This window comes from Falco naumanni, chromosome 4, assembly GCF_017639655.2.
Source record: "Falco naumanni isolate bFalNau1 chromosome 4, bFalNau1.pat, whole genome shotgun sequence".
Lineage (NCBI taxonomy): Eukaryota > Metazoa > Chordata > Aves > Falconiformes > Falconidae > Falco > Falco naumanni.
In genome coordinates, this window is record NC_054057.1 from 110,240,740 (window position 1) to 110,256,426 (window position 15,687).

General features: G+C 40.6%; 1 protein-coding gene across 6 annotated transcripts in view; it reads left to right on the plus strand.

Annotated features, from left to right (window-relative positions):
* Window positions 1-14,024, plus strand: part of VGLL4 (vestigial like family member 4) — a 91,981-nt gene extending 77,957 nt beyond the window's left edge. For all 6 annotated transcript variants that reach the window (XM_040592513.1, XM_040592511.1, XM_040592512.1 and 3 more), the window contains 3 exons: window positions 5,775-5,997; window positions 9,234-9,354; window positions 11,156-14,024. In XM_040592513.1, coding sequence (XP_040448447.1) covers window positions 5,775-5,997; window positions 9,234-9,354; window positions 11,156-11,424 — 613 coding nt within the window. In that variant the 3' untranslated portion in view covers window positions 11,425-14,024. The remainder of the gene's footprint in view (window positions 1-5,774; window positions 5,998-9,233; window positions 9,355-11,155) is intronic.
* Window positions 14,025-15,687: the final 1,663 nt, after the last annotated feature.

Consider the following 15,687-nt stretch of genomic DNA (forward strand, 5'->3'; position numbering starts at 1 on the left):
GTAGAAGAGATTCTTGCAAAAACAATAAACTCTTGCAGGTTGCCTACTTAAAAGTTTTTTGGGACAGAGTACTAAGCCATAAAAGGAAAAGCCTGCTCCAAGTAACTGGGAAGCATAAAGTTAATAAAATGGGATGGAAAAGGGTTATGTATTTAGGTGGCAGCCATTCAAAGTAGATGCGGTTTGAAGAGTGCATCGGGTTGTTTGGAGTATTTTTTCATGTTACAAATACTTCAGATAATTGGCTGACACTCAAAGAGCAAACTGCTAATACTTTAAGGTTTTGCTTGGGGTTTTTTTTTAGTGGATTTGGATTGCTTAAAAAATTCTGAAGAAAGAACACTTAGGATCTTACCCTCTGGATATATATTGTCGTATTTTGAAGTGTCACCTTATATTCTTGTTTTCCCACCTCACACTAACAGAATTAATGTTATGCAAGTAGATACTTTCGCAGGAAATGATCCCCATCATGTGGAGAAGATAGTTTATATCAGTGGATTATAAATCCTTCAGTAGTCTTTAACAAAAGCATTTGTCCTCTTTCAGACTTAAAGTTTGTGAACAAATACAGTAAAAGATGTTAGAAAGCAAATATTATAAAGATGCTGAAAATACTTAAATCATATTTGAACTAGGTTACACAAATGAAAGCTTACTCTTTGCATTGTGCTTGTCTAAAGAAAACATCTTGCATGATAATTAAAAAGCACTGTAAGTGGATACTTGTTCTTTCTGCAAGTGAAACACACTCCTACAGTAGAACCATCTCAAGATAAAGCTTTATTTCTGCCAAAGGGAGTGTGAAACGTCTGTGATTTCTTCACTTAGAGGTACAGTAATACTTTTGGCATCTGTTCCTTAAGGATCTGCAGGCTGGAATTGAGTGCAAGCAAAACTGTCCCCTTCAGTGGGCCTCTTTTTTTTTCCTTTTCCTTAAGCAGCTGGCAGAGTTAGTTTGTTCCTGTAGGATGAGTGTGAATTACCACCACGCTGTGCCAGTGAACAGAACGGCCGCATTTAAAGGTTGTACAACAACAACAAAAACAGAAACAAAAAAAAATTAAGGACAGCGCGTTTGAGCTACCTTTTGAACTGTTTCCCAAGGAGAACTGAAACATTGCTTTCAATTAACAGACATTATTTAGAACCAAACTGAAGCAGACTTTCAGCTAGCAGTCAGGATGTGTGTGGTTTTGGTATGACATCCATCTGAGCACATGATGCTTGGTAAGTGCTGGAGCCTCGGTTATGATTCATTGGGGAGAAACACGGAAAACAACGTCTGTTTTTCAAGTGTTAGAGAAATGAATTGAAGGTTGGAATCATGTATAATTTTGCTAAAATAAACCCACAAGTAGCTTGAATACCTCTGTTAGAGGGAAGTAAGGGTGATGGGTATGGCTGATGTAATAGCATCTCCCTGATGTTTGCTTAGGTGCTCACCGATATTAATTACTAACTGTTTTTTAAGCCAGTGGAGTTGCACTGACATTTTCACCACTGAAGATGAAGTCCAGAGTTAAGTTGCATATGCCGATTTTTAAGACAAAGTGGAATTGAGGGATGGTAAAGCCATTTGGATGGCTGGATTTATTTGTAGCGTGTATTTTGAAGTTATTTTTCAAACATGGTCAGAAATCCTTCCTTGTAATTTTCTGTGCTTATGTTTGAACTAAGGGATGCATCTCTCTGCTTGCTCAATGCATGTGGAATCTTTAAAGTAATTGACTTTCGTGAAATATAATTATCTTCAAACACATGCAGTTTTGATTGCTCCTTCTGACAAAGCACCTAATACCAAAACAAGAGTGACTTCCCTCAGTAATACTAAAAAAAATTGTAACAAGCTTCTGGTTGCTAATAGAAAATTATTTTGTAAAATTACATTTCGAACTAAAATTATTTAATAATGTCAAATTTATGAGGACTGTATAAATAATTTGATGTACAATTGTTTTACAAGTGGAGTTGGATATGTGTAGGATTTGCTATTTATATTTAGTAGGAGGGACTCTGAAGTGCTGGTATATTTTCACAAGGGCAGAGCTATCACGTTACTGTTCTACACAGTGCTGTAAAATTTTCAGCTGGGCTCAGAAAAAATAATCTCTGATATGGAAGTAGAAGCTTCAGGTATTTTCATTGTTTTGCCAAGACCCTATCGTTGAAGGTACATGAACTGAGGAGAGGATTGCTGAGGAGTAGAGTTTAAAAAGTTTCCTGCCTGGCAGAGGAGTTGTTCTAATTTAGGAAGAGAGAATTACTTGCCTTCAGAAAGGGCTAGGGTGTGGCCTTCTGAGATTACTGAAATAAATCGATAATTTTAGGTTATCTTTAGGCAAGGTCTAAGACGCTGTCTTCCTGGCATCTGACGGACCCCATTTCCCAGTTTCTTGATCCCCTCTTCCAAAAATCTTTGCATAAAAGTTTTGTTGGGTTGTTTGGGATGTTTTTCGTTGGGTTTTTTTGGCACCAAAACTACCAGTTCATTTATATTTAGGGCTGTGACTTTTTGTCTAGAGTGAGGATGAGAAGTGAAATAGGTGCTGTTGTAAAAATGGAAAATTTCTTTTCCTTGGGAATTTCAGTAGGGTTGTTGTTCATCACGGATCACTTGACAGCCCCGCCCCCCCCCCCCCCCCCCCCCCCAGTAAATGCAGCACTAAGTTGTTGAAATCTGAGTTCTAAGAACAAAACCCAAAAAAACTGGTGTAGCTACGTTTTTTGTTCCATTTTACAAGTATTTTTGGTGGAGGAAACAAAAGGTTTTACTTTGAAAGTCAGCCTGTGCTTATTAAAACAGAATATAACCATTCTGAACAGGGATTATTTTTTTTTTCTTTGAGGCAGTGAAAAATAGGAACCTACTGGAACTGTATGTGGTTTTGCAGCCTCCAACTGGTTATTTAAATTGTAGTAGACCAGATAATATTTAATTGAACAGTAAGATTTTGGCTTGCAGCCGCCAAAGATCCTGCATTACAGCAAGAAGAATGAGCCATCTCTACACAGCATTGCCTTTATCCCTGGAACAATGATTTTAGTGATGTCTTTTCATGTTGTTATTTCCCAGGCTATCTAATGGCTGGTGTCCAGGTACAGAAACAGTCTGCAAAGGCATACTATTTATGAAGTTCCATGCTTGCTTCCGAAGGAGTGGTGAAGGGTTATTTTGTTATGTTCAGTAGCTGTTTCAGGACTGTAATTCAAGATGAGGCTACTGTACTTTAAATATAGTCTGTTGTGCAGCCATTAAGTCACACATTTGCATCAGTCATTAGCTCACAGCACTGCAATTCTAAACTCCTTTCTTCTGAATGCTGATCCTGCGAAGTAGTCTTGTGAATTGAAATGGTACCAAAGCTGGCAAAAGATTGAAATGCAGCGCTGTGAGAATGTATTTCCTGGTTTGTGTGCTGCTTTATTGTGTCTAAATCTGGCCTGTAAGGAAGGACAGAAGAAAGACATGATTTCCAGAGAACATCTTGAGCACCAGCTGTGAAACCTTAAAGGTTAGATTTTTATGGTAGATGCTGCTGATCTGCAACTACTAATTTGTAATTAGTTAAAAAGGGAGAAGCGATGGGGGCGGGGGGGTGGTGGTGGTGTGTCCAAACAGTTAAAAATGATACTGTTACTCTGTCGGCTGTTCCCTCCTAAGCATGTCAAGGGAATTTGGCATAGAGAATAAACTGTGTCCTGAGGTTCTCAAGTCACTGGTTGCCTGGTACGATATTAACCCTAATTTTGCTGTGATAAATGAGTTTTTGATTTGGGCAGCAATAGCAGATTTCTATATGACCAAGTGGCTCTTGAGCAAGCTGAAGAATAGCATGGAAGAATTGTGGTTAGATCAGCAAAGGTCCTGTTCCTGAATGCAGCAGAGATAGGTTCCCTCATCTCAAGAAAGTTTATAGCTTTTTTAGTTCTTGCATGGGGGGGGGGGGGGGGGGCACAAGGTTGGCAAAGGTACGGGAATGGTTTTTGTTTGAAGAAAGTAGTCCCCTGGGTAAAAAAGGCTGTTGAATAGAGAGATGAACTCGGGAGTGACATGAAGATAAGCAGGGAGTGATGGCTTTGTCTCTCACCTAATACAAGATCTAGGGTGATAGCAGACCACACTAGATTTTAGGTTAAAATTAACAAAGTATGTAAACTGTGGAACCTGTTGCCATAGGATGCTGTTGAGGCTAAAAGTTTACATGGTCTCAAAAGGTACTTAAACACCGTGCAGAACTGTGAGCACCCTGCCTGCCGGGGCGGGATGGCGGCAGAGCACGGCCGCAGCGTTCTCCAAGGCGGGCTGGCAGCGGCAGGGGGGGACCTGCCGTGCTGGGAGGCAGTGCTGTGGTACTGAGGGATGGATGTGAGCACCAGTGGTTTGATTTTATGTGATACCGAGAAAGCAACCCCAAGGCAGAGGAATCTTACTGTCTGTTTTTAACTAACATAAAACAACAAGTAACCATTGATAAATCTAAATAAAGATTTAATTTCTATAAACCTACAAGTTTTTTTCTGTAGCATTTTGATAAGCTTTGGGGCGCCTTATTTCCCTCTGTTGGCAGGGCTTTTTTTCCCCCTCAGCTGTTAGCCTTCCTTTGCAGGCGAGTTTCTCAGATGCTGAAATGGACTGTAGCTTCTTGGAGTTGCAACTTCAATATTGAATACTCTTCATACATCTTAATTTCTAGTACTACAGAAAACATTTTTCTATTCCTTTACTGTCTCTGTGTAATACTCATTACGGCATTTGTAAAGATTACTCCTGCATATTAATTTCCTATGATACACTTAAAAAAAGTGGGGAACAAAATGCCTTGGATTTTACCTGCTTACACACAGATACAATAGGACATTTCATTATTACTTCAAGAATCTTCTGAATACAGAATGTATTTTCCATAGAACCAGCTTTCTTCTCCAGTGCTTTTGTACTTGAAAGGTAGACTGGGTTTGCTCTTTCACACTAAGGCACTAGGTGTTCCAGCGTGTTAACTCTTACAATACTGGTGTGTTCTCACACTTACCTAGGGAAGTGGTTATGAACAACTGCCTTCACCAATATGAGTGAAGTACCTTTCCTTTGATGCACTGGTTTGCCTTTAATGACAATTATATTGCTGTATGGAAGTGAAATACCCCTGTCTCATACAGAAGTACAAAATAGGTATTATTTTAATTGCAGTGAGTGATTGGTTAATTATGTGAGTACATCTTAGATTTACTGTTCAGTAGTAGTTTGAAATTACCCTTTTTAAAGAAGAGTTGTAATTAAATGATTCTGAGTTAAGTGCAGTGTATTTTGCTTTTCCTTCATTTTCCGCTCTGAAGATTTTGCTTCCTTCCTTGACTCATTGCATTTTGCTGAAATCAACCATGTCTTTTGAGTAAAATAAACTTCTATTGGGCTGCAGCAATGCTCAAAGAATATTGCAGTGTTAGGAGACAGAGTGGGATTAATAGTATGTTAAACGAGGTGTCTGATCTTAACAAAGTTGTTACTTGGTGCATTTAGATCAGTATCTGAAGAAATTCTAGGCTGAAGGAAAATGTTGGTTGCCAGAGCTTGCAAATGTCAATGATTGGTGTGTCTTTGCAGGGTGGTGGCTGGAGAGACCAGGAGTAATACCTCACTGAGGGATTTTAGACTCCTCACAAACCCAGCAAAATGCATTGGCACGTGTTTCCTAAAGGGATTTAATGTTGCATATCTCGTTATAGCTTGTAACAATAGTAAGTCCTTTGGCCTTTTTTCTTTCATGTATTAGAAACAAGACTGCCAATGGAGATTATCGGAAGGAGCACAGAGAGAGGAGTCGCAGCCCAATAGAGAGGGCTGCTGCCCCAACAATGAGCCTTCATGCCAATCACATGTATGCCTCAATCCCAAGCTTGACCATGGATCAACCTCTAGCACTGACCAAAAACAGCATGGATGCAACCCGAACAGTTGGCATCACACCTACACTGACTTCTGTGGAACGGCAGCAGGTACTGGCTTCTAGGCTGACAAGAAACTCTGGGTGGTTGTAGGAATCCTTGCTGTAGGCACAGTGAGGACTTCCCAGATGTAAGCAGAATGTATTGTGAATTACAGTAGGTAGGCGATGCTATTCTTCAGCAAAATGTATTTTAAAAATGCACAATGAATGTCGCAGCTCATTGTGTTTAATGTAAATAAATTGCTGATGTTTAAATGTGTCCGTCACAGATTTCTTGTCCTGCCTGATTTTTCTGATGCTTTGCTAAGCCTGTGAATGCATGTGTTTTAATTGGGAATGCAGAGTCTGTGGTTGAGCGAAGCTCTGGGAACTGCTAGGCAATGACTGATGCAGTTCGCAGGTAAAGAGGGTATTCATCTGTGCTGCTCCTGGCGGTCAGTGCTACCTCCCTCCCCTCCGTGCCTGCACTCTCCTGCCAGGATTGCTGAAGAAGAGATGCAAGGCATAAAGGGTGGAAAGGAGAATTTTGCACGGAGTTGTCCAGGTGAACAAGCTGGAATGACCTGAAGTTGTTTTAGCCAGCCAAAAGCAGTTATTATGTGGTCAGAGCCATGTTGTATCACTGTTTCGTAATGACTTTTCCTAAAGCAGAGTAATGATTTTTGATTATTTTATTTTTTATTTCTGTATGTTGGGAGTGGTTCGTTTAGTTTGGTTTCAGCTGGTTGCTTGGGTATTGGCTCGCCATCTTGTACATTGTATTTGTTTTCCTTCAGAACTGCTGAAGATGAGCCATCTCTATGCAGGTTATACAGTAACAGTTTTATTGTATGTCGGACTCTCTTTTATCCCTCTCACAAATGGAGAGAGAAAGGGAGATCATTGAATTGTGATGAGCTGCAGTGTTGAAAAATTAAACTGGCCCATGCACCCAAGCTCTTCCTTCCTTCCTTCCTTCCTTCCTTCCTACCTTTCTTCCTTCCTTCCTTCTTCCCCTACTGTCATGACCTGTAAAGGGTAAACAGTTCAAGTGGATGAGCTTTCAGAGGTTGGGATTTTTCCATATGCAGTTTATGAATGCTTCCTTTCACTGGAGCCATATACTAGTTTTCACAGTGGTTGGCTGTGTACACTAGTCTTTTACATTTTGCTCTGCCAAAATGCCTAGCTGTACACTAGTGCTGCTGCTATCTTGCATCATTTGGCAGACAGATTGCAGAGTTATTGTTCTGTGCAGAACGGCTCTTCTTTGCTCTCAGCGTTTGGTGATGACAGAGGAGGAAGGGACAGGCTTCCACTGACGACACTGGTGCCCTTTGATAGTACTGCCGCTGCGTCTCAGCCTAGCAGCTAACATCTCTGACACTCTTCTCTTTTGGCATGTTTGACTTGGGCTGATTCCTGTTGCCCATTACCAGATTCATCTCTCTCTTATTTATTATCTTTGATGTTTTGAACTAGATTACAATCTATTTTCTTAGGAAAATAGGATGTTGAGGTAAGACCTTGCTAAGAGCAGAGAGTAGAAATCTTACAAAAGTGTACTGAAAATAAGAAACCCTAGTCAATGATTTGTCAGCTTGTGTTTTGAGGTTTTTTTTTCACCTTAGCATGTTGAATGAGGTTTCATCTTATGCAGTTTCCAATAAAGAGGTAGGAAAAAATACCTTCTTACTTTAGGCAGCATAGGGTTATTCAGCTGCTCTAGTCGCTGTTACTAAATTCTCAGCTTATCTCAGTATTTTCATATAAATATGTGTAGTCTGCTCAGTGCACCTGTACACACAGAACCATACCAGGGGATTCTGTTAAGATGCCTTATCCTGCCTCTCAGATCCTTTGGGGTGTTGGTATGTGCGTTCTGGAGACAAGCTTTTTTATTGCCCCTCTCTCTCTCTACTTCCCACCTCTTGCATGTCTAACATACTCTTCAGAAGAGATAAGCATATATACACTTCTCAAAAACCGCTTCATAGATGTACAAAATCTTGACCCCTGTAAAGAAGAAAAGAAATACTTCCACATGTGAATTGCTTACAGAAAAAACAAATAATTATTTTTTTTTTATTAACTTTTTTTACTTTGCTGTTGCTGCAGTAAGATGTAAAGAGCATCATTCTCATTGTGCCTAGAGAGTGTTAAATCTGCTCTTGAAAGCTCATCTCACTTACTTTGGTCTTGCTCTGTGTAGACTGAAGTACCACTAACCATGAAAACTCTTACCTTCTTCACTGACTTTGTATGGTGGTAAAGTAGTGATTTTTGTGGGTTTGCTTCACAGATTTGTAAAATGGCCAAGAAGTTAAAACTGTGTTAGTTACATCAATTCTGTTAATCTTTTGGACACTTAACAATTTGCATTGAGTATACCAAAGTGGACTCCTGGCATCACAAAACATACCAAAGATGCAAGGCAAAAATACTCCCAATAGTTGCGTTATGTACCTTCAGCCATCTGGAGAAACTGGGACATTTCTTATCCTAAGGCCTTGTTTAAATGTAACATTTACATAGTAAACAACTATAAAAAGAGTATTTTACATTTACGCTTTGTACAACTTATACATTGTGGAATTAAGATTATGTGAATAGATGTTTTGGGGGAATTTGCATGTGTTGAGAATGACAAAGGATGATGTCTATTAAGTAGTGCTAGAAAAAGCAGATGAATTCCAACAGGAATGTACTTGCAATCAAAACTCGCTCAGGAGCTCTTCATATTTTACATCTTATGGGCTTATTGGTTTGTGGGTGAAGTACGGAATACGGAGTTAGTCAGGCTGGGAAAACAACTTCTGAATGAAAAATGATAACATTAAAACTTGATTAATACTCGGGTGACAAATACCTGTAAAATTTGTAAAGCCCTTCTGAGTCCTGGAATCACAAGGCTATATGGCTGTAGAATGAAACAAGTATTTAATGTGTTGACATTTAGTTCTGCATATGTAATGTCTGTGAAGTTGAAACAGTCACTGTAAAATCGCTTTAATGCTTCTAATGATTTGTTTTATACTGCCCATACTATATGGCTGCTTGCCACTTAAATAACTAAGAACCATTATGGAAATGCAATGTGTTTTTCTTTAATCAGATGAAGAAATAATAGCTGAATATTTTGGGGTTTAATATGCTATATTGAATTGAATAGTTTATGGGTTATTTCACTGCTGGGATTTGGTTCAGTGTGTGTACATCTCAAGTGATTATGCAGCAAACAGCTGCTAATGTGGCTTTGGCCAGCTGCCTTGGGGAGTGACAGATTTCGTGTTTCTTCCGTCTTAGAACCGTCCATCCGTAATCACCTGTGCTTCTGCGAACAACCGGAACTGTAACCTCTCTCACTGCCCCATTGCACACAGTGGCTGCGGTTCAGCAATGCCTGCCTACAGAAGACCCTCTAGCAGTAAGTTACATGTCTGCACTCCTGCCTGCCCGATCAGAATTTGAGAACAAAAATCATCTCACAGGGATAAAAGAAGGTGAAACATTAGACACCTCTTTGTATCCTGTCTGCCCAGAGGCGTGCTAGCACAGATCCCCTCTGCAGGCTTTCCAGCCATCAACCCTATGCCACAGTAGAAAGTACCAATTCAAAATAAGGGAGAGAGGTGTTCTTTTCTCTTGTTTTGAAAAGCTGCTTTAAAAAAACCAAACACCCCACACAGACAAATAAGTCATTATGTTTATTTCAGTCTGACAGCCAGCAGCCGGCAGATCCAGCCATGCTCTTATTTTAGGAGCTGTAGTTTCCCTAGTCTTTCAGGAGTCACTAGACTTTTGTGATTCAGCTTCAGTCACAAAAATCTTTTCCTGCAGATACAAATACTGTTCCAGAGCACATACCCTCCACCTTTCCCTGCGTGGATAACATAAAAAGCTTTGGAGGGCGGTTGCTATAGCAACGCAAGCAGGGAGCTTTAGCTTTCTGCCTTCTTATGAAGTCTTTTCATGCAGTACTTTCTGGGAAGCCTTGGGATGTTTCTTGTCGCTTTCTCTCACTGTGACCAGGGGCAAACACAGCCCTTTCATTTCATGTCATATACCTACTGATGTATAGCTTTAACACGCATGGCAGCGAGGCTTCATCGACCAGAATGTGTCAATGTAACAATACCAGTATGATGTAGGTAGGAACCTGCAAGTCCATAGGAGGGTGTGTGTGTGTGTGGTTGTTTTTATTCTTATTAAAAACGCCACCCCCAAGCGTATTGTTGAAAATTAAAATTAGAAGCTGAAGCAAGACCCTGGATGATCTGTTACACTCTTGGAAAAATCAATTGTTAGGGATCTAAGATGTTAGAAGTTTTCTAGAAAACTGTTACTTGTCTAATGAGAGCTGGTTCCTTGAGACCCCAGCTGTATTTACATGGACTTTGGAAACGTGGTAAACGTTTTCAGAAAATATTTATCACTTGAACAGGTCTTTTTGTGTGACAGTCACATTTATTTTAGATCAGTCAAGCCGTCCTGTAGCATGAAGGACATTGGCATGGATCCTGACGGTTTTAAGTTTGTTTTTGAAATGTGAAAATCTAATTTAGACACAGATGTCATTTCTCAATTGTAAAACTGCAACTCTCTCATATTTAGGCTGAGGGATTCATTATTCTTGTGCAAAACCTGTCTCCTAAGGTTCTTTGTATCACAGCATTTTAATGCTTGCAGTACCTGACGCAGAGGTAGTGATTAATTTGGTTTTCTGCTTGGCTCCCAGCACAAGTATGTGAAGTCAGATGAAACCCTGAAATCAGCTTCTGGCATGCTGTAATTTAGAATGAACTCTCCTCATGTCTGACTGGTATCAGCAGGCTTGGGAGCTGATTTTAAAGAGCTGTTTCTATCTTTAATTCCGTTTAGGCCTAAATATAAGTTCTATGTGATTGTTTTGGGAGAGGGTTTCCACAGAACCAGAGCTGTAGTTGTTAGTAGCCTGAGGGGGACTAGAATTACACCTAGAATGCTTACCTGTTGCTGGTCACAGAAATGCAAAAATATTTAACTCCATTTATTGCTTTTTTAAAAATTTTAACTCCTTCCACCTTCTTCCCCACCCCCTTTGCTAACAGTTCTGTGATGATGTAAAGAAGTTTTGCATTATGCTGAGATGATAGGAAGAGGGGAGAAAGTACGGGCTCTGAATCCAGCACGTGGTGCCAGGGTTCTGCACTGAAGTAACGTGCCTTCTGCCTCCTTTCCCCCTCTAGCTACCACTGCCTGTGACCCAGTGGTGGAAGAGCACTTCCGCCGAAGCCTTGGCAAGAATTACAAGGAGCCTGAGCCAGTGGCAAACTCTGTGTCCATCACAGGATCAGTCGATGACCACTTTGCCAAAGCACTTGGGGATACATGGCTTCAGATTAAAGCTGCGAAGGACGGAGTCTCCAGCAGTCCTGAGTCTGCTTCACGGCGGGGCCAGTCTTCCCCTTCCTCTCATATGGTCAATCATAATCACTCGCCCTCTGTAGTCTCATGAAGAGAGGACCGTTAACGTTTGTGAATTTGCATGGTTTGACTGAGCTTTGAACAGTGCTTAAAATAGTGTTGGGGGAGGGGAGATTAGTTTTCAACACATGTTTTTTGTGTACTCACGTTTTATTTGTAAAAGGGTGCCCTTAAAGATGATAGCAGGAACTATTTCATAAAAGATTCATATGATGTAGCATCCTTTTTTCCTGCCTCAATTACCAAAGAAACCTCTGATGCAAATCTGCTGCCCCTTAAAAAAAAAATAATGCACGCTAATCCACAAAAGCCATTACACTTAGTTGGTTGACCCAAAATGCTTTTTGCTTTTATTAGCTTCTTGAGACTAGAATTTGTCTGGTTTGCTTACATTGCCCTTTTTTTTTTTTTTTTTTTTTTCCCTCTGTGAAGTAATTTTGTATGTATATACTTGAAAAGAACTGTCATGTATGATTTGCACTATTGGAGGAGGACTGAAGTTGCATAGCAACTTTCTGGAAGATGCTAATATTTTGAGGGCAAACTGCTGAAAAAAGGGTTTAAGGATGACATTTCTATCAGTTTGATTTTTCTTAAAGCAAAACAGCTTTGGAAGGGGAAGTCTCATACAGGTTATAGGTCTTTCTCTCTTTAGATTTCAGGTGCTTAGTGCTTGCAACTGGACTGCATAATTTACAGAACACGGGCATTTTTTCCTAAACACTGCAGTTTGTTAGAATAGAGCTGAGGTTGGAGGGTTCAATAGTGCTTAACGATGCATGTTTTATGAAAAATAGCTGGTATCTATTAATGTATAGACAGTAAGAATCATAATACTTATTAGCTTTTCTTCAGAATTAGTTTATTTTTGTCAGTAACAATCCTAGATATACTTACTGCTGGTACAGTTGTACTCTATGATATTTGTATTTGATACTCACTTTAGTAGCAGCCAGCAAAAGAGGACAGCCTCAGGACAGGCCTCAAACGACGCAGTTTAGAGATATATGATGCGTGGTACAGGATGCTATAGCTTTGCGCATGACTGAGTAATTGTTTCTGTCTGCAGCACTGTCTGCTTAACAGGAATTTGCTTCCTAAAACTAAGTCTGTGTAATCCACCTTTAACTAGCTGCAGAAACTGCTACCATTACGTATCTTGGCTGGACAACAGATTGTTACAGTTTGTGAAATATGATCTTTAATTTTTTTAAGCTTATTCATAAACCTATGCCAAGTTGCAGCATACATTCCTCCATTAGAAAACTTTATACAGGTATTACTGCATTTATTATCATTTGCTATATTAATAGCTACTAACTAGAAATTAGGCAATAGAGGCAGGCATAAAACCACAGCTGTGCTAGTACTAAGAGCTTCTCTTCTTCTTGTTAAGTGTAACTGCTCTCCCCCATACATTCCATCTTCCCAGTACAGTTGCAACTAGGGCTTTTTTTTATACTGGGTTACCTGAAATGATTGGTTCAGTGTAGAAAGTTAGAAGTAGTTGGAAGATGAACTACACGTGATGTATTATGGACTATGTTACAGTATTGGGTCCATTGTGGCTTTTATTTTATGTTTTTTGGTTTTGTTTGTTTTTTTTTTTTTAAAGTTAAGCTATTTAATTTGGAAAAGGTGCAGGGTAGAAAGAGATCGGGAGATTGGCTCTTACTCTTGTTGAGAAGGTGGCTGCTCAATTTTCTTTAAAAAAATTAAAAATACAAAAAAAACACCACACCTAAGCCCCCAGTTTTACACATTTCACTACCATCTTACTGGGTAGTCAACGCTTACTTGCTTTGGCATTCAGTACCCTACTCTCTGTAGGAAGATTGTTAAAAGAACACTTTTTTATATAGGTAACTTTAAGACCATCGTTACGCTGTGCGTAAAGAATGTACAGAGAAATTTGTAGGTATTTTTTGAGGAACAATTAATTTGTTAATGATATGTAGCTATTTAATTTTTCCCTTTCCTTTATTGTAATCATTCATTTTTTTTTTTGTTTGGAGAAAAAAGTTGATCTTTTTTTGTTGTAGATTTGTCTGTAATACAGTAAAAGTGCAGGAACACAGTTATTCTATGAGAACACTGCATTAGCATTAATAGCCACTAGTTTGTTATTGCTACAGGCTACTGAGCATTATAACAGTAAAATACTAATACTGTAGATGGACTCTGTGGAAAATGTGACTCCTATATTTCTTTGTAAACACAAATAAGATAATGTTTTTAAAGCTAATATTTTCAGTAATAGCTGTTTTACAAGGTTACATTTACTTATCTGAGATAGGTAAATGAATTTGAGGGCAATAAAGATTTAATGTGATATGTCCAGTAAAACGTATATTAGACACAATAATGTTGTGAAAGCCAAAGGGTTGGGGGGAGGTGGAAGGAAACTAAACTGAACTCACTGTCATGAGACGTGGTGAAGTTTCTTCACAGAGCCAGGTTATCTACAGTTCGGTTTGAAAGATTCTCTCTGTGTTTGTAAATCTGTAATATACCATTCTTTTGTGGCCTTGTTTCACCTGGAAAAAAAAAAGGTTTGGCAGGCCATCTTTTTTTTTTTTTTTTTTTTTGTACTTAAAAGTAGCCTTAAAGAACAATAAAGTGCTCTTAAATCACGGGTGTGTACATACTCTTCTGTGGCGCACGGGCAGAGAGGGCATTGGTTTCTGTGCTTTGTGGGCGGGAGGCAGAGACAGGCCCCTGCTCCCCCGCCTCGCTCAGCACTGCTGCCCGCTGGAGGGGCTGCTCGGGGGCTGGGTTCCCCCCCACGTTCAGGCGGCTGTACAGCTGCCAAGGGACAGCAGGGCCGGACGGGAACACCCCGGCTGTGGGAGGACGCCTCTGGCCACTGGGCCAGCCTGGCCAGCCCGGTGCTGCTTTCCAGCCGGGGCTGAAGCCGCTGCTCCAGCACAGCTCCCCAGTGCTTTGGGAAACGCCAGCTAGTCAAGCGTTCCTGTACCACTTACGAAAGGCCGGTGTCTTAAGTCTTCTTCCATTTTGTTTTGTCACTCAACTTCTTCAAGTTCTGCCTCGAGGACAGAAGTCATTCCCTAAAGCAGCAGGCGCAGCTGTACCTCGGAGGCAGCCAGCCGCGGCCCCGTGTTCCGGGTGAGCAGCGGATCCGCAGCAGATCACCCATTCATTCGACTGGAGACGCGAAATCGTTCAAGGTGAACCAGGCAAGAGCCTTCAGCGGGATGTCAGCACTGAACGGAGCAGAGGCGTCGCCAACATTAAGGAGGGAACCCCTAAAAATAACGAGATACCAAGTTCCCTGTCGCATTAGAAGTGCCTAAAGGGTTTGAGAAGCCCAGCAGCCATGACACGCGTGCGCATTGTTGAAGTGAACGGCTATTTTTGGGGTGTGAGAGATTCCATGCGAACAAGTCAAGAATGATTAGTTTAACACATCTGAAAAACATCCCTCTCTAAATACCCATGGAAAGAAGCCTAAATACATGCTTTAAGAGCTTTTGGGAGGGAGGCCAACTACAACAAGCCTCACAAGCCTCTCGGTCTGCTTTCTGAAGGGAGCTGGTTTCCTTTTAGGAAAAAGTCATCCCTACATCAACATTTTGGGGGCCACGTGAAACAGAACAAGCAGCGTTGCAATCTTTCAGGTCAGTAACTTATAGAGTGTTCTATTTTTCTGCATGGTAAAAGGAAAAAATAGAATAATTTTTTTCCCTGTTACAAGATTTCTCTAATTAGCAGTAAGCAGTAATTTTGCGTGAAAGGGTAGCACCGTGGCCTAGACAAACTGGACTGTACGTACGCGTTTCATGTCAAGTCCTACACCATAACGGCTTATCTCTGAGTAAATGAAAGACAACTTCCAGCTACGCGTTTGTAATCTTGCCTCTAGGCACACGCGTTGTTTTTGCTAATTTAATTCAAACCACAATTTTCATTTTAGAAAACAGACCCGACATCACAAATATTCTAGGCATTGAGCTTGGCTCTTCCTGCGTGGTTCTGCGGGTGACCTCCCCTGCAGGGGGGTTCTGTGTATTTCAAGCTGCTTTAGTTGTGAAAGTGAACTTTAGGTACAAATACACAGGGAGGCTACGCAGCCAGCGGGCCCGAGCTGGCCGGAACAGTGGTACAGGGGGAGGATACAACTGTGTGTAGCTACGTCAGCACTCTGTCTGCAAACTCCCTAAACCTGTACGAACAGCATCGCTGGTAAGCAGCCACCAAACCCACGCGGCAGGCTGTGCTTACCCGGCAGGGCTGAAGGGACCGTGCGTGATGTTTATTTATTTGCTTTAGAAGT